Source organism: Falco peregrinus, chromosome Z, assembly GCF_023634155.1.
Source record: "Falco peregrinus isolate bFalPer1 chromosome Z, bFalPer1.pri, whole genome shotgun sequence".
In the NCBI taxonomy this organism is placed as follows: Eukaryota; Metazoa; Chordata; class Aves; order Falconiformes; family Falconidae; genus Falco; species Falco peregrinus.
In genome coordinates, this window is record NC_073739.1 from 34,532,200 (window position 1) to 34,552,067 (window position 19,868).

Here is a 19,868-nt window from a genome sequence, read left to right on the forward strand (position 1 = left end):
CCTGCTTCCCCCTCCCCAAATTTAATAGCTCTGTGAAGCTTTCAAAAAGCTTTGTACGGAGTTTTTGAAAAGCTACACTGTGGAACTTTTTCAGTCATTTTACATGGCCATGGCATTTATTTTTAGTAAGCACATCTCAGCAGTTTTTTATCATGGCACTAGGTGATACCAAGCAGCAAATTAAAAAAAGCTATGATAAAATAAAATGTTTCTGGGAGGTTTTGGTCAGCAAATACTTTAGTTGCACAAAGGAATATTCTTTCTCATTTTGCATTGTGTAATTGGAAGAAGAGTGACTTCAGAAATACTTCTATGAGGGGGAGTGTAAATGTGTGTAGCTTGATTAAAAGACAGAATCTTATTATTACAAATTCTTCTGCTTAGTGAAGTCTGATGAAAGACTGCAGTTCCTTTCTAAGGGATGATGAGATGTACTCATTCTGCAAGGACAGTCAGTTCCTCACCAGGCAATTGCTGACCCATCTGAAGAGAAGCTTTTAAATGAATTGAAGAGGTACTCAGAACCTAAAATCCCTCTGTCATAACTGTTTCATGAAGACTGCTGCACATAAACCATATCTACTTCCTTTCTGAGGCTGGGCTCAAATGCTTCATCTTGAATTACTTATGCAAAATCTACTGGTTTGTCAGAGGGACTATAATTTCTTCTGTGTGTTTTTGATACTTTCATTTGTTTTCGAGACTTTGTAAGCCTGTCAAGACATAACATTGACATCCTACTTCCTAGATTTTTCAGTTTGGTGATAACAGTTTGATGATTTTTTCATCCATACAAACTTAACGAGTTGTATATACATTTAAAACAACAGTGAGGGGTTTGGTGCATTTTGTTTTGTTTTGTTTTTTAAAGACAGGAAACCCACTGTATTTTTGTAAGTGGAGTTCTGGTTATCTACACTTGGGTATTTTTACTCAACACATTATCTAAGTCTTTTCCTCTAAGCTGTGAAAGGGAATAAGCTGGGAATCCTCAGTAGCTGCTGATGTAATGGATGTGGTGGAAAATGCATCTATTTTTCATACGTAGGATTACATTATATGGGACTTTTATTTCCTTAAGAATTCTTTAACAATTGTTACCTCAGGGAGTGGTACAAATCGTTGCTGTCTAGTTTACCAGACTTGGGAGGAAGCCAGTTAGCTGCCTCTGCAGTGAAGAACAAAAATCTCAAGGTGTTCATGAGTCTTGATTTCCCCCCTCTCCTTTTCTTCTCCTAAGCCCTTTTATTTAAGATTTTAAAATAAGTATATAACTTTACTTTTCCAGAATTAGTATATATTAAAGGTTTACTCAAAGTTGTTAAAAGATACTTTGAACATAATCTGAAACATAATCTGGCCTTCAGCCAAAGTAATTTTATTCATGTTGGAAGTGAATTTCAGCTGGTTTCTGGCTTTTCTGGAGGTTTATTTAGCTGACCCCAAAATGCTTCTGCTTTAAGGTAGACAAGGTCGTGGTTAGAGCTTAGGTCACAGAGTCAGGACTCCTGGGGTATTGGCAGCTATGCCACAGTTCATGGTGTTTAGCAAGGTGCTTGTGCTCAGGTGTGGTGCTCAGGAGTGATCTGCTAAAGTGCTTTAGCCCAAAAGAGCTACAACTTCTTGAGTAGTTGGGGACCTTCCCAGCCAGAAAGGGGAGAGTTTGGTCCTCTGTCTTGCCTCTTGCCACGTTTTACATCCTGTCGTGTATCAGCTCTGAAAATAACAGGTTCTTGTTTGAGTTACTACAGCTCAATAATACAGCAAAATACTACCTTGTAGTTAAGTTTTTCTTACAATGGGATATGGGGTTTGTGATGTATAATTACGTCTCTATTATTACTCATCTAAGTACCATGAGTATACATTGGAAGCAGTAACTGGGCATGCACAGTAAGGTTTTTTAGAAAGGGGCTTGGAGTTTAAGCTGTTAATCACAGCACTAAAAATAAAGGGAAGATACAGGAAATGAGTATACACTGGGTGAAATGAGACATACTGGGTAATTATGTACTTGAGATCAGTCAATTTTTTTTCTTTTTTTCAAGAGTTTGAATTACCTGCTCTGTTCAGGAATGTAAATCACTGTGTTGTGGCCTTTACATTCTAACTTAAAATCCTCTCCCCTGTTTCTCAAGATACATGTGTCTGGGTTTTTTTTTCTCACAGCTTTTTGTAGCTGAAGGAAAATGATGGAAGAGAGTGGAATAGAGACAACTCCACCTGGCACGCCCCCACTGAGCCCAGCAGAGGCTGCTGCTGCCACTGCTACACCTGTCTCATTAGGTACAGAACTTCTCAGCAACTTGGTCACATTTAGTCAAGTCTTTTGAAGTACAGTGATTCGTCCAAAAACATTGCAATCAGTATAATTTAAGTGCTCTTCTCCAGGCTAATTGGAAGAATTTAAATTGTTTCTTAATCATGGAAGTGTGCTGCTTATCTGATGTGCACCTGACACACAGAGTATTTTAAATTTTTTTTGTTCTTGAAACTTTTCTATGAAGTCATGTGAATGGAGTTGTGGTTTTTTAAGGATGTGGATCCAGAGAAATAATACCTTCTAATGCAGTGCGCAGTTAAGATGAGCAGCATAGAAGGGGGTCAGAACCAAAATAAATTTACACTCTTGTCAAGGATAGTGGCAAACCTGGATAATCACTTGGTTTTTAATATTGTGGGTGGTAATTAAAGCACTTTACCTGAACACTGTATCTGAACACATGTTATCAAGAATCTGAACACCGTATTTTAAATACCAAATGTTTAATTTTCTGACATATCTGGTGTTGTTATCTTGAGTCACACTAGTGCAGTAGACTCCAAAGTGGAGTGTCCTTACCCCAGGGGGTGTGCGAGGCAGTCCATTGGGGTGCGGGAAGAAAATAATAGAACTTCCATTTTTATTTACTTTCCTTTAAAAAATAAAAAAGTAACTAAGCTTTACTAATATTTAATATACTGCTTGACACCCGTGTACTCACTCAGTTGGTTCCTAAGTTGGATATTCACATCCTGAGGGAAGAATGAGTGTTCCGTGACGCAAAGGGGATGACAATTACATCTTCACATGTTTGATCACTTTCATCATGTTGCAGTGCCTTGCAGTTTGTGTGCCTGCTTAAGTGGATTTATGGATTATGGTATCTGGTTTTAACTAACCCCCCCCAATATGGAAAACTGACTTAAAAAAGATTTCTGCAGAGAGACCACAGATTGAAAATACTACTGATAATGCGAGCATGAGCAACCAACAAGAAAATGGAAGAGCTGACACTTCTCTGACTCTAGTACAACCTCTTTGCCATTGTTTTTACTGCATAGTATGGCTAACAATCAGATCTGACAAAAAGTTGGCCAAAAAAAGATTCAGAATTTTCAAGAGGTCCATTTTGAAATAAACTTTACGTCTGCTGCTGTTAACTATGAACCTTGCCCTAGTGAATATTGTGCCTTGAGGTATTAGCTAAGGATAGTACAAAGTCACCATGATTAGCAAGACATCTGAAAACTAAGCAGAACATGCAAATAAACTTCTACAACCCTTTTTTGTAATGTTTCAAATGATACAGTACTCACTCCAGTACTTAAGAAAAATAAATAAATCAGTAACTTAATGATAAATCTTTAGAAGCCTCTTTGGAGATTTCTTACCTAATAATGAAGACAAAAAGCTATGTGCATTGGCGAAACTCTCATTCTTCATGATGTGGCAAAGATGTCAGAAATAATACATGAATAACAGTATGGTGACAAACTAAAATGCATTCATCAGCAAATAGTGTTGGAAGATGCATAAAAAACATTGCTGAAGATTTGAAGAATCAAGTATTAAACAAATTACACAATGTGGGAGGTTTGCTACACAATCGCCTGAAAGTACAGATATTCCTAACATTTCAGCTTACTTTTTTACCAAATTATGTTTCAATAATAAAATACAGAAAGAACACTTTAAGCTCAAATCCTAAAGGAGGATGTGCCAGAGAAGTTATATCCTCAACAGTAAATTATTTCTTTAATAAAAGCAATGTTTTTATTAAAACTGTGTAAGCGTAACTGCTGATGGAGCAGTTGCTTTGACTAGGATAAAAATGGATTCTGGAGTGAGGTTACAGAGGGATCACCACACATGAAACTTATTCACTGCCTTATTCATAGGCAAGCTATTGCAGCAAAGAAACTGGAGCCAGAAGTGCACAGAGTGCTAGAGGATGTCATCAATGTGGTTGATTTTGTAAAAATGGTCATTAAATAGTTGATTCTTTTTAACAATACTTTGTAATGAGTGACCATGACTTTTTTGTATTGCACAGATGTTTGCTAGTTTTTCTGTGGCAAGGCATTAAAAAGAGCTGTTGAACTTAAAAGATGACGTGAACTTTTTTCTTTTACAAAAAGCCAAGTCTCCCAGACTTGCTGACATTTTCTGTGATGACAGGTAGGTTGACAGCAGTGTGCTACCTAGTAGGTTTTTTTTAAAAAAATACACATACATAATTTGCACTTTTAAGGTAAAGGTGACATTTTGACAAGGCTTGATAGAAAAAGTAGTTACTGTAAGAAAGTCATGCTTTTGAGACAGCATTTTGAAAATTGGTATTTGGAAATGTTTCAATTGTTATGCAACCCTGTTGCTGAAAACAATGCAAATGTTGCGTATAAAACCTGTCAGGTCTATACACATAAACTTGCAAAGAGAATTTCCTGACCTGTATAAAAATCTTCTAGACATAAGAGTGTCAGTGGCTTTTGAACCCATTTGTTAAAAATTCCAAAGTGCAACATCTTCTGATTAGTTTGCAAAAACAATTGATTGACATCAGGGAAGATTGAAATTTGCTAGCTGAATATCCAGAAGAACCTTTGCGTAATTGGTGTGTAGGAATGGAAAACAAACAGCATGATTTACTAAGCACAGCCAACAATGCACTTCTTCCATTTGGATCTATGTGTCTTTGTGTGGTATCTTTTCCAGCTACGACAGCCATTAAAGCCAAGAATCAAAATACAAAAATTGCTGTATCATGAGGTGCTAAACCAAGATTTAAAAAATAATGAGGCTTCTTTAATCACATTGCTCATATTAAAAAGTTATTAATAATAATTGTATTATATACTATGTTGACCCTTATTAACATGGTATTTTTTTATTTCAATAGTATGTTAATAAATCAGTTTTCAGTGGGAGCAGAAAAGTTTTTATACTTTTCATAAATATAAAGTTATTTTTAATTTTTTCCTTTCATCTTTAATACTTTTTAAATTTCTATTGTGTATGTTTTATACATAGCACACTAGTACAATGATACATTTAAATAGATTACAAATAAGTAAATTTACATGGCAGGGTGCATCCCAAAAATTTTTTTACTGATAGGTGTGCGTGATAAAGTTTGGAGACCACTGCATTTGTGCAACTTGGCATATCATTTGACTGCCCTTGGTGTTTAGGCTGATGTCAGTGAGATGCTTGAGCTGATCCAACAGTTTACTGCTATCAGAAATGGCAATTTCTGTTTTTCTGGCCTAATTTTTCCAGCTAAACTTGGCTTAGAGGGCAGTACTGGCTTATCTAAGGATCAGCAGAGGGCCAGACTGAAACAGGAAGCAGAAGGACTAGGAGGCTGGATGACAGGGAGGAGAGGACAGCCTGGTGCTCAGTCCATCTCATAGAACCATACCTCTGAAGTAAGTCCCACTTTCCCAGATGTTACGTGTGTAGGTTTTATTCTTAAAGATGGGCACTTCCTGCATCATCATTATTTGTATTGATTAAGCAGTCACTCAGAAAGAACAGTACTAGTTAGAAATTTCTGAGGCAGGCTTCAGCTGCTATAAATTCTGTAGTCAAATATTGACATCTTTTTAAGCTTATAAATAAGATCATGAAAGAAAAAAAATGTGGCTTATGAGATATTATTACCAAAAACTGTATGCAGTTGCTGTTGTATACAAACTCAAGCAGAACTAAAACAGTTGACCAGGTCAAAACTTGTCAGATATTTGAACAATTACATAACTGAATCTGTGATTCAGGTTTTTTTAAATTCATTTTTTCCTCTTTTTTTTCCTAGCTATGTCCAGTTCCCTTGCTACACCAAGCATGTCATCATCTCCTGCATACTCGCCATCTTTGCCAGCTGGAGTGTCTCCACTTCCGTCTCCTGTGATGACTTCAGCTTCTCTTCCACCTGTGCCTTCTGCAACAGTTTCTACTATTGCACCGCCTCTAACTCCTGCCCCACCTCCTGTTGTCCCTTCAGCTTTTTGTACCTCCATATCCCAGTTCTCTGCACCTCCTCCATTAAGCTCTACTACTGGCCCTGGTCTTTCTGCACCTCCCACTGGTCCCCCCATTTCAGGATTTTCCATGTCTTCAACCTATGACATTACCAGAGGTCATGCTGGTCGAGCACCACAGAGCCCGCTGATGCCATCGTTCTCTGCACCTCCAGTCACAGGTAACTTTTTGTTTATATGCTTTTGTGTTTGTGAGACAGGATGAGGGATCTCCTGGGTGTCTTCCCACCACTCTGATGGAGTCCTGCAAGTTCACCTGCTTTATTATTCTGGGTACATTTAATTAATGTAGCTGCACTCAGAAGAAGGGAGAGTAGCCTTTAAAATACAGTCCTGGTCTAAGACGGAGAGTGCTTTTTAGTTAGAGTTTTGCTGGCATTTAGGCTGAAAGAAAATATTAATTTGAGAAGCTTTATTTTTCAACGTGCACAGGAGAGCCTGGCTGAATATATATGTCTATCTTTTGTTTAGACCAGAGAGTCAACTTCAGCCATTGGATTTCCACAGAATTATATGATATCTCTAGGCTGTAGTCTCATAATTTTCATTTTTTTGTTCTGAAAAGCTATCTATAATAAGCTGTTCATCACATGACACCAGCTTCTATTTTTTTGTTTCCAGCCACTAAATTGCATTAGAACAGCTAATAATACATACCTTCCATGCAAGCAATTGCTGCAGTTGCTGAACTGATGGAATTTTCTGCTAGTGGAATGGAAACTTGGCTCTTCAACTGCAATTGGTCCAGGCTTTTACTATTATTGGTGATACCTCCCTTAAATAGTCTCTATTAGGAAAATGTCCAAAAAGGCCTATCAGTTGTACAATGTAAAATAAAAATAGCTCTCTATTAAGGCTAGTGTTGCAAAATCTGTTAAAATAGGCTTGTGTGATGGGGCAAAGACTCAAGCTTATTCTGCTGTTTGAGTTTCTTTTGTTTTCCTTTAAAATATCTAAAGCTATTAATTTGCTTGTTCCTTTTTCTGCTGCTACTGATTTCCAGCACTCAGTGTTAGAAAATTTCCTACTTCTCTTTCTTTTATTATATATGAGAACATTCCTATTTCTTTGTTTAAGAGCAACACCCGTTCCTCCTTTTCCTCTACTGAGGGCTTACTATGAAAATTTGAGTGCAATAAAAAGCACCACTGTTAAACTAATCTGCTAAGAAAAAAAATATTGTTTAATTTTATACATAATGTGCTGGCAGTCCTGGTTCTATTAGCAGATGTTGGTGAACTCATTTACAGTGGTTGTATCTGCTAACCTTTAACAAGCAGAATTGTTCTGGGGTCTTCAAGAAGTGAAGTGAATCAGCCCAGTATTCTTCTGTTCTTCCTGCTCATTTTCCTGTTAAACAATTGCATGTTGTTACAGTATAACAAATTAAACACAATAAAATAAATGAACACTTGTGTTTTATTTTTCCCTCTTAATAGGCGTTTTGGCAGATCCTATTACTCAACAAGCAACTTTCTCATCACCTTTGGCTCCTGGGACTGGTTCAGCAATCACTTTTCCTGAGGAGCATGAAGACCCCAGAGTATCTACTGCCCAAGGTGGAGTACCTGCTGGAGGACTGTGGGGTTTTATAAAGGTATGGGGTTTTCTCTGTTACCCTTCATGAGGAATTACCATTTTTTACTTATTATAATAAGAAGTATCTGATTTTTTAAATGCACGTTGCTATAAATCCTCTTTTCACCAGCCTCGTGCATGGTGGCTCTTTTTAATAGTGGTGTTTGCTGAAACTATGCTTTTGCTCTTCCTCTTTATAGAGAGCGAAGAGTACACTAATGCAGGTGTCTAGGTTAATTTTTTTAAAAATATTTATAATATATTATATTTTATAATATTATAAATAAATATTGTAATATAAATTAAAAAATTAATTTATTATAACAAATAGTGCTTGTGATAGAAAGATATGCGTACCGAACAGGTTCTATCACGTCTTCTTAAATCAGTTGAAGCTTTAGAACCTCTTAAAGACTTGAATGCTAATTTTTACTTCACAGCCACTGGATGCAGAAAAAGTCTTGTTTTTCCTCACCAGAATTCTTTGCACATCCCATTTCTTTATCATTTCCAGATGAACTAAGTTTAATTTCTATGGGATGCAAATCCTACCTGTTCTATAACAAACAAGTCTCTTCAAGAAGAGACAAATACATGTTTCTTCAATCAAAGAACAGTTTGCCTAAGTAGTGTGTAAGATATTTTGTAGGATTTTTCTATTCTGCTAGAAGGCATGGAGTATACAGTGCAGAACAGGTGCTCCTTGTGGTGTGATTTAATCATACAGAGGAAATAAGCAGCAACATCAAGTAACAGAATTTCATTAACCTGTACCCTTTTCAGAGCTGTGAAAGTTGCTACGTGAGTAACATTTTCTGTATTGTCTCATACTATAAGTGTGAAGAAAGAATTGGTAATTTTGATGTCCCAATGGGATTGCAGAGTTTTAGAAGGACTTTCAAGTCCTTTTGAAGTGAAAAGCTGGGGAAAAAATATTTATGTGACACAACAGACTGAACCCTCACTTATTCCAGGGATATGTATCTTGACAGTGATACAGGCTTAAAGAGCAAGATGGATCCTCCATCGGTACCGTGAGAGCAGAGTTGTCATTCTGCCCTTTTCAAAGAGAGATGTCTTCTCATGATCATACAAACACTTCTTCCTTCAGATAATACTGTTCTTCTCTCGGAAGATGTTATTCCTTTTACTATTTGCAGTAGATAGTAATGTTCCAGAAGAGAACATTTTTCTTGTAACATGATTCTGTAGCTGCTTTGAAGTACCAGAGCTTATAATGGCAAATTAGTTTTAAAGGTGGTCTCATGCACATTACTGTTGCCTTTGTACCAGTAAGATGCAAAAGGTGTCCTCTTTCTATTTATGGAGAAAGTCTGTGTCATTGACTTCATTAATAAAATCTAGATTTTGTTTGAACTATTAAGCATTACATGTGCTCTGTGTGTTCAGTGACCTGTTTTTGAGAATTTCCTAGGTGGAAGGATGAGGAATCATTCATTAATACTGAAGCCATCAAGTTCCTGATGTTTATAAGCACACATCAGAGTCTGGGTTATTTAAAAATCAGCCAGAATCTGGGAGATAAACTGGTACTTATTACAGAAGTGCATCCTGGAGTCCCTGTTGAAAAGCTTACACAGTAGTTGCAGCTGTTATCTTTATTTCTGTTCTTGAAGTAGTTTGAACTACCCTTTTCCCACTGGTGTTCCTGAGAAATCATGCACCTTTCTTCCAAATTTCCTTCAAGCTAGAGAATATCCAAGGTTGTGACAATCTAAAATTGGCATATTAATGGTCTAGAATCGAATGAGACTGTTTCAGTTCCTTGATATGTCAAAGGTGGCTGAGAGTTTCATAGAAGTTCCAAGGTCAGTTTCTTTGTAATACATGAGAGGCAAAGTTGGATACTATTGCATTCATTGCACCTTACAGCTTGCATATTCGACTGTTTGAGCAAGACAGCCATGAGCTGAATTTTCAAAAGATTTGTGTTTGTGTTCTACTGACGTGGAAGATTCTGCATTTGAGCAATTCAGGTTTTTGTTGACTTAGAGTTGACTTGGTAGAAATTCTAAACTTAGGTGCATTATGGTTCACAGTGTTGTGATAACTTCATGTTTTTCATTGGTTTATAACTATGGATTATTTCTCCGTGCTTGTGCTGGGCTGATGAAAGTAAAGGCATCTTACACAGGTAGAAGCAGCAGCTTCTTGCTGCTTAGGAACCTGAATATCTGCTGGAAATGGATAATGACTTCATGTTAGTTAGGCAACCAGTCTGCTGATTGGAGAAGTGCTGCTTGGCTTTGCATTACTGGAGAGATGCTAGAACTGGAAATGCCTACTTAAAATTTTCTAAGGATCTCATAGCATTTACTCATTTTTTGTTAAAACAATAGACAAACTTCAAATTGTGAGAGAGCTGAGGGAGGAATATTAATTTTCCTGTTCTTGATAGCATTCTGTGGGTGCATGACTAGTCACAAGAGTATATGTATTACTTGGTGAATGCTACCATTCAGAGAAGTCTTGTGTTATATTCATAAGAAGCAAGTAGGTACAGTGGTCTCTGGCTTGAAAAAGCTTAGTTGTAATTGTTTTGTTTTCCTTACTGAATTCTACAGTCAGACTTAGTGTTCTGCATAGTGGTGAGAAGAGTACCTGAACCCAGTAGTGAATTATTTCAGTGTGAGGCATGGAATAAGATAATCCTTTTTTAGTAGCCATACAATATCCCAGGAATTGAGGTGTGGAATTTGTGGGGTTTTTTGTGTGTGGTTTGGTTTTTTTGGTTGGTTTTTTTTTTATTTGTTAAGTTTGCTATGAAGAAATAGAAAGCATTCAAAGGTTGGATGGGGCCCTGAGCAACCTGATCTAGTGGAAGGTATCCCAGCCCATAGCAGTGGGGGGTGGAACCGGAGGATCTTTGAAGTCCCTTACAACCCAGACCATTCTATGATTTGTGGGAAAGAAGCTTTACTGAGCAAGAGATTCTGAGATAATTAAAACTAATCTGATTCTGCAGTTCTCTGAAATACTGTGTAGGTGTAGCAAGTAAGAACTGTCTGGAAAAATGTGTGTGAACAGTGCTGTCCTGTGTAATGCTTGTCATTTAGTGGAACAAATACAAGCATGTGCAGTTTTAATATTAGACTGAAAGCAGTCTGTTTACTGAAGAAGGTTTCTCTTAAATAGTTTCCAGTGCTTGGTCTCTCAATGATTCAGCACTGGTATTTTTCCTCTTCTACCCTGTGATCTTATCTGAATGTAAACAAAATTTTGACAAGATACATTCTTTAAGACTATTTGCAAGACATAGTACAGTGTTTGTGTTTATATTTAATGAACATTTAGGTCTGTTAGCAGTTCCACCTGTGATTTGGCTGGAGGTTGTGGAACATTTTTCCAGCAGTGTTTAGAATCTATTTATAAACTGAGGACTTTCAGCTCAGTTGCACTAGAAACATTTGTTAGTAATGGGCCTTTCAAAAATAGATCCCACTGTCTTTAAGAATGTTAGAAAAGAAAGACTCTTCAGCTTGAATTATCACTGTCTAAATCTAGCTACCTAGTCTGATGATACCTATAATTAGCATTGGGAATCTACAACTTTGCTAAATACTTCTGGTCCCAGAATAGGACTACATCAAGTGTGTTGCCCATCATCACTGGTGGGGTTGCTTCTGCGTTAATGCTGAAGATGGTAAAGATGAGATTTGAACTTCATTGTAACTGAAAAGTTAAGCACAGGTAGTCATATCCTGTAGCATTTTTGCTGAGGACTGAGATACAGTAAGTGTTACAAAGTGTAAATGTGGTAAAAACACAAAGTAGCTTAATATTTGGGTTTTGTTTGTTTTTTAACTGTAACATTTTGAGTCTCTAGGGGAAAAAACCCCCAGAAGATAACATGGAAATCTATTTGCTTAAATTTAGGGTGTAGCTGAGAATCCCATGGTGAAGTCTGTTCTTGATAAAACCAAACATTCAGTGGAGACCATGATCACAACACTGGATCCTGGCATGGTTCCATATATCAGTAAGTATTTGTGACAAACCATTAGAGTAATACATGTAAATGTTAGAGAGGTTAATATATTGGCACACTAGTTGTACACTTTAACAGTTTGCATTTGCAGTGTGTTAATTCAAACTGACAACGCCGTACTGATTTCTGAAGTGTATTGTCCAGTGAAACAAACTCTTACTCTGTAGGATGACTTTTTAGTGTGTCTTGAGGTTCATTTGACTTTGTATTTTGCTATAGTTCAGATAGTGGCATAGTAATACCCTTTAATTCAGATTGTGAAATATGAGGACATTATTAAAAAAAAAAAAAAGATGGTGAGATCTTGTCTATAATCTCTAAGTTGTGTACTGTTTTCTCCCACTGTCTGTATTTAAGCCTTACAGAATTGAGTTTAAAATACACTTTATGTGTTCTGTTGGATCACATGCTTAAATACTATTGTGTAAGCCATGACATTAACGTTAAAACAACCCAAAAGGTAGACATACTCAGAGAGGCATAGGACAGAGATATTTACATAGCTTTTGAGGCTTTCTTCTGACTTCCAGCTGTTCCACCTTTCTAGCCTAATAGTATTTATACTATTTTTAGGAAATTTGGCAAACTTGAAGCAGTTCCTGAATCAGTTAGTAGTAACATTAAACTTCTAAAATGGGCTATTGAAGTCTGAAGTATTGCTGAGGATTGAACCTGGAAAGAAGAGCACAGCATTTCAATTACAACTTGAAAATTAATAGGAAGGAGAAGCATTGTGGTATTCACCATTTTTTGTTTTACTAGAGTACATTGCATGTCACATATAACTGACCTGAGATTTCTACTTCATTAAAATAGGGAAGCAAAAGATGTAATTAAGGTGATGGCTTGGTTTGGTTTTTTTTTGGGGGGAGGGGGAGGTTATTTGTTTGGTGTTTTTTTGGTTAGTTTCTTTTTTCCTTCCAGCAGTCTGGTAAGCAGTCATCCTTCTTAGTTGTGCCAGTACTTCACTTTGTCTGAATGTAGGTGAAGCTATTCAGGAAACTGGTAAGGCTGAGGAGAAACTATTAAAACGTTTTTGCATTTTGTTTTTCTGGGCTGTTTTTCAGCTGGAGCTATTCTGTGATCCAGCTAACCACATTGCTGCACTGTTGTACTAATTCAGTGGACAGTGTGTGGAATAAAAGGGGAAGTTGACCTAATTATTGACTAGTAGTTAATTCTCTTACATTTAAGGGAAGATACTCCAGCAGCTGATCAGTGAGTAGATAGTGGGATATGAAATCAGTGAGAAGGCCAGCGAGCAGCTAAGAAAGTATTTGAGAGGAGTAGCAGGATGCAATGCAAAGCTTCAGTAAATGTTGATTATGCACAATTTGGAGAGCTGTATTTAAGGTTTATATTGCAGTCGTGACTGTCCCTTTTTAAAATAGGATCTGTCAGTATCCAGTAACAGTTTGGATAGTTTGCCATGGTATTCGTTGGAGAGAACATTACCTAGAGGAGGAAGTAATTCTAATAAAATGTAAGGTTCAATTAGTGTAAGAAAATTCAGTGTTTATCTCAAAGTTCTCTAAAGTTATGTTAAAAGGGGAAGTATCTATATACATCTTGGCTGTTAATATATTGCATTTGTTTTGTAGTTGCAGATGGTGAAAATAGGGCAGAGATTTGTAAACTTAGTATTCACCTCCTTCTAGAAATGTTTTCTGGGATCAACAAAAGCCACATCCTCAACAAGTGGCCCCACTTCTCTCTGCTCTCTCTATCTCCACTGCTGCAATTCCAGACACTTTTCAGATTCCTCACAGCAAAGCCTGCAATTACCAAAACTTCTGGATGAGGTGGTTGATTTTTTTTTTTTTGGTCATGTGAGAAAATGTATTTCTGTAATCTCTTTCTTGAAAAGAGCTGAACCGTTTTCATTAGCATATTGTGAAGATGTCATCTGAGGCAGGCACCTGGAATAGAAAATTCTTGTCTGCACAGGAAAATGGTCACCTTATTAAGCATAATCATCAATGCTTTTGTAACGCAAGGCAGCAGGGAATCTTGAATTGTATGGGGAACTGTCATTTAAGTTTATACTACACAAGATACAATGCAATTCCATGTTCGAGTGCCAGAGCTTAACTTAATGTGACAGTGCTCTGAATTTACCAGGGTATATCTAATTTCTTGTATTTTAGGTTTTACTATTACCATAGCGTGTGACAGATCTTGTCAGAAATTTTTTCTTTTAATGCATGTAATATCTTTGTTTCCCCTCTGTAGTATCTGTAATGAACAAAGATAAGCTTTTGATACATGATAATCCTTAATACAAAAGAACATAATCTGTATCCTGCTCTTGCAGTACACAAGCATGGGGCACAGTTACCATTCTTAAGTGCCCATGCAGTAATTTACTAGGTATGTTACAGGTTACTTTTCAGTTGCATTAAAAATCTCTTTAATGGTTTTTCTGGCCCTGGGCATTCAAACAAGGCTAACTTAAGCAAAAACCTGCAGTCAGTTTTCAGCACTTGTTTACTTATGTTAACTTGATTTCTATCAAGAAAGAATCAATGAAAAAAGATACTCTCAATAATTTTTTTAGCCCGGTTGTTACCCAGTGTTTAAAACAATTGCCTAAAGTTCAGTATACACCCATTTCCATTTAGTAAAGCAATTAATAAATAAGAAGCTACAAAATAGCCTAAATCCCAAATAGATTGTTTTACTACTCTTCTAGTCTGTCTCTGGTGAGTCTTCATAAAAGGATGATGTTTCCTGTAACTGAGGTCTGCTAAGTAATACAAGCAAAATAATAAACGTTTTTTCTTTTGAAATTTAAGCTTCAGACTTATCATTATCAATGGAGGAATTTTTGTTACATCAGGATAAATACTGATTTTGTCAGCATCTGTAATTAGTGGAGTGTTAGTGTTTAGAAGCAAAACCACTGGACTTTTTAATTTTAAGAGGTAGCTTAACATTTTTCTACAGTCAGTTGGCTTGGGAAATGACAGGCTAAAAAGGCTGTTTCTTCACTAGTTTGCTACTGTTGTCCTAATAAATGCCTTTCTGGTTCACAAAATCATGTGGCGTGGGTTGGAAGGGACCTCTGAAGGTCATCTTGTCCAATCCCCCTCCTTCAGTGAGGCCACCTAGAGCCAGTTGCCTAGGGCTGTGTCAAAGCAGCTTTTTAGTATCTCCAAGGATGGAGACTCAACCACCTCTCTGGGCTACCTGTGCCAGTGCTCTGTCACCCTCACAATAAAAAAATTTTTTCCAGATTCTCTTATGGAACCTCCTGTATTTCAGTTTGTGCCTGTTCCTCTGGTCCTGTCACTGGGCACCACTGGAAAGAATCTGGCTCTATCCTCTGCAGCCTCCCTTCAGGTATTTGTACACATCAGTAAGATTCCCCTGAGCCTGTTCTTCTCTAGGCTGGACATTCCCAACTCTGTCAGTTTTTAGTCATAGAAGAGATGCTCTAGTGCCAGTGGTTCATCTAGCCTAATATTCTGTCTTCAGCAGAAGCGGTAGGAGGTGCTGTATGGTAAATGACAGTAGATCTCCTGACTTCTGTAGTGCTTTCTCCTTGTGCTCCTCCATCATCCACAGCCACTGGCCTAAGGGTGGCAAGAGGCATGTACCGTACCTATTGCTTGTAGTGCCTGTTTGTGGACATGTCCATTAATTTGTCCTTTACACTTGCTGATGCAATTTACTTATGCAGCTTTCTCAAATGTCATATTCCATTTTTGAAAAAAGCTTAAGCTGTTTGTAAGAAAGCTTGTCACAGCAGGGGCAAGTTTGATGAGGGTTTTTTGCATAAATTCTGACAATAAAAATGATCCAGCTGTGATAAAAGCAGATGTGAGATATAATTAAGCTCATCAATCTTTTGTAGTAGTTTTAGATTTCTTTTAATTAATTAACTGTTCTGTTTTATTCTAAAAAAGCTTAGTGGAGACTCATCATTCTTTATAGAGATACTGCCATATGGAAATGTACAAAAATACTTTTTGGTTCCATAGATATTTAATATCTAAAAAACCAAAGTAAAGCTGTAGGGAGGCAGACAAGCAATAAAAATAAAATTACACTGAAATTCACAGTCCGTGGACATCTAGAAAGTAATGCGATCCTTTCATTTAAAGCTCATGTAATTTGACAGCTGTTCACTGGGGTTTATGGACTGCATCTGTGTTCTTGGTCCCTCTCATAAGGAGGAGTTTCTGTGTCACACCAACGTTCCTTACCACTTCCCAGAATACCAGAACATCCTTAGAAACAGATGTCTGTGTTATTCGCCTGCACCCATGAATTGTCACCATAAATAAGTGGTTTGCTTTTTTTCAAGTGCTGAACAACTGTCAGTTCCTGTTATCCGTCTTTCATCCGTGAACCATTTAGCTGATCATCTAACTTTTACTTGCTAACTTAAGTTACTTCTGCTTCACAAAAGAACTTTGGTACAGTGCACGAGAAAAAGAAGACCATCTGAAGCATACTTTTAAGATGTAGAATGTATTTGAACTAGCTTATAATGAGAATGAGGAAAAATACATGTGCAGATATATTTATTTGTATGTATTTTGCAGAAACTGGGGGAGAACTGGACATAGTTGTTACTTCCAATAAGGAGGTAAAAGTCGCAGCAATCCGAGATGCCTTTCAAGAAGTCTTTGGAATGGCTGTTGTTACTGGAGAGGCTGCACAATCTAACATCGCGCCCCAACCTGTGGGCTATGCTGCAGGTTTAAAAGTAAGTTGATACATAACAGTACTAAGGTACCTCCAGTGCAAAGAGAGAGTGTGGAAACATTCACCCGGAGTGATCTGATTTTCCATAAAGGGAAGGTAATTTTTTTTTTTCTTAATTGCCATCTGGATCATTAGGTAAGTTTAAAGCAGCTTTTTGAAATAGTTTTTGGGTTTTTTAGCAAACGCATTCATAATGAATGAAGAACATTTATGTAAATTTTCTTATACTGTCATAGATTACCATCACATCTAGCATACATTGTGATATTACTATAATTGCAGAGTATATCAGGCATTTCTTCTTAGTCTATTAGTAGCATGCCATGTTGAGAATGTTAGAAATTAAGAGACTCTTTGAGACTGAATTGTCTCCCCATTAATTCTGTAGATTAAAGACAGTTTGATAATGATTGTCAGGGATCTTCCTGAACAGGTCTGTGTTATGTTTAAAAAGTAAGAATTCGCTGTGCAGCTTTGCAATTAAAAATGTGTATGTTCATCAGGTGTATCTAGGTGTAGCCGCCACCTTGGTCAATAACTAAAACCCCTGAAAACAATTATTTAGTGTTCTGTTCCTTAAATGTAAGCAAACCTTACATTTACAAGTTTAGCTACTGCAGTGTAGTAGTAGTAGTATTTCTATTACAACTTCAGAGAGATAACAGGTTTGGAGTGAATGACTCCTACATTTTAGTTGGATAGGTGCCAAAGCAAAGATTTTCTCCTTTGATCTTAAAAGTTGGTCCAAAGCTCTTAAAGGATCTAAATGCAACAAATCTTAAGTGGCAAAAATGCCGGTGTGAGTAACAGAAAAATACACTGATGCTTTAAGTAATAATGAAACTTGGTACAGTTACAGGTTAGGAATTCTTTGCATGCTAATCTAGGTTTCTTTCATAGAAAGCTAACAAGCTAAAAATATTTGATTCATTTAACCATAGTTTTTGTTAGTTTGGGATTCCATTATGGTTTTTCTTGCTTTTTTTGTTTTTCTAACGCTGAAATAAGAGTAATTTAAAAACATCTTTTATATTTTCTGATTAACATGAAAAGTATATTTTGGAGTTCGTTTCACATTCTTCTGTAAGCATTGTAATATGTTGTCATTCTAAGAGAATGTTGTCTAACAGCTTATGTTACTGTTTAGGGAGCCCAAGAAAGGATAGACAGCTTGCGTCGGACAGGAGTAATACATGAAAAACAGCCTGCTGTATCAGTAGAAAGCTTCATTGAGGAATTGCTTCCTGACAAGTGAGAACTTTGAATATATGCCTGGGAGGGGAAAAAAAACCAAACAGGAATATTCTTTGTTGACTCAGAGGGGCCACTAAGAAGTTGCTGGCAGTATCACTGAGCAGAAGAAAGGAGAGAGTATTTTCCATTTTGCTTTGGCAGACTTGATTTTGGTGATGATGTTCAGCTGTTTGTCCAGACATCTTGAGACTTTAATATACAAAATTCTTGTCAAGTTTTTCAAGATTCACAGGATAAAACCACAATGAAGTTATACTGAAATAACCAAATTAAGAAGCTGTAAAAGTTGGAATTTGGCTAGCAGTTTGCTCACACTTGTGTGCGCACTCTCTCTTCTCTTTCTCTGAAATTGTATTCAGTTCAGAAAGTATATTGGGAGATGTTCTGGTATTTATAGTAATACAGTTTTATCAGATAATGTATTATTCATTTTCCTTTCACCAAGAATGTACTTGCTACTTTTAATTTGCACTGCACAGACATAGCAATGGTGTTCTCAAATACATTACAACTTCATTTTGTAACATGCATTTTGACAGACAGTTCTTGAAGTAGCTTTATAATTAGGTTCCAAAACATTAAGGACAATGTTACGTTTTTCTTAATGCAAACTCATTTTTTTTCCCTAATGTTTGCATTTTTGTTCATGTGATGGACTGATTTATTTTTTTGACACATCCTCTACTCTTGCTCCATTTTTAAAGCTACATTTAGTATCCTTTAGTGGAAGATGGTTTGGTGAATTTTCTAAAGTAAATAGACTTCAGAAATGCTTCAATTTTTGTTTAGTGTTCATTTATCTGATTTAGATGTTTTTTTCTATTTCCATAAAGGTCAAACTATGACAATGAGATTTCTTTTTCACAGTAATTGCTGTTCTTGTCCTTTGCATTTACTCATTCCTAAATTTGAAAATGTTGCTTAAAGTACTTGACATGAAAGAGCTCACCCAGGACCAGTGTTATGGAAAGGAATGCTAGCTCTTCTGTCCACACATTACAGGCCTCAAGAATGTCTTAATCTTCCATATTAGAGTAGAACCAAATAATAACTTAATGCATGCTTTAATTTTTATCCAGTAGGCAACATTGACAGCCTCCTTGCATTGAAAACTTGTGGTGTTACAGAAAACATTTAAGTAGAAATTAGAAAACATTTGTTACAGAAAACTATTTTTGGCCCTTGTTTTTTTCTGCAATGAAATGATAGGTCATGGTGCTAGTAACTGATTACTTACTTTTCTGAAGTGACCATTATGGTGTTACAGTTCTAATATGGGGGATGCATTGTTGCCTGTCCAAAGGAGAGGACTTTCCAAGTAACCACCCACCAATACTAAGAGCTCTGCAACTAATACTTAGCATCAGACACTGTTTAGCTGAACCAACTCGGTTGTCCATCAGACAGCTTAAGGATATTACTTCCCCTTCCAATTGCATGTCCTGAATACCATTTGCTGAAAAGGTTGCAAACTCTTTTATGTATATTTTATCCGTTAGACTCTGACTCTTTTATTAATTAGAAGCAAGTTACATTTAACCATGAAACTTTAACAGTCTTCCATAAGTGCAAGTGAGGTAGTCCTGTACTACAGAACATAGCAGTGCTCTGTTCCCTGCTATGAAGATGATGCAAGTGAAATTATTTCTTCCTGTCTTGCTCCACTGAACTCTTTAACATGCTTATGTGGCCCAGCCAGTTGTTCCTTGAAACTGAAGTCTTGCATTTTTTTATAACAACCACCCTGCTTCCCATGCTTTAAAGAATAAAATACAATTTATATGTAGACACATATATACGACATCTGAAACAACAACTAAAATAATGTTTTCCTTTTAAAATCTTTTACAGTTCTTGGCCTTGGCTTTTGTGTTTATGCTTTCCCTGGAGTATGTTTCTCCTGTGGCAGCTCAACTGTAAAACTGTAACAGAAATTGAATACAGTGAGGTGGTGATGATGCATTGCCCTTGGTTTTATTTGCATCATGTCAGTGTTACTAGTTTGTTGATA

General features: G+C 36.7%; 1 protein-coding gene across 6 annotated transcripts in view; it reads left to right on the forward strand.

The window, feature by feature from the left end:
• The window catches only part of PRRC1 (proline rich coiled-coil 1), a 30,816-nt gene that overhangs the window by 4,985 nt on the left and 5,963 nt on the right, over positions 1 to 19,868 (forward strand). For 4 of the 6 annotated variants that reach the window (XM_055791016.1, XM_055791015.1, XM_055791017.1 and 1 more), the window contains exons 2-7: positions 2,170 to 2,286; positions 6,078 to 6,464; positions 7,743 to 7,900; positions 11,779 to 11,881; positions 16,441 to 16,604; positions 17,751 to 17,854. In XM_055791016.1, the coding sequence (XP_055646991.1) occupies positions 2,190 to 2,286; positions 6,078 to 6,464; positions 7,743 to 7,900; positions 11,779 to 11,881; positions 16,441 to 16,604; positions 17,751 to 17,854 (1,013 nt within the window). In that variant the 5' untranslated portion in view covers positions 2,170 to 2,189. Of the gene's footprint in view, positions 1 to 17; positions 515 to 2,169; positions 2,287 to 6,077; positions 6,465 to 7,742; positions 7,901 to 11,778; positions 11,882 to 16,440; positions 16,605 to 17,750; positions 17,855 to 19,868 lie in introns of those variants that run through there. The other 2 variants (XM_055791014.1, XM_027790902.2) reach the window with 2 other exon arrangements.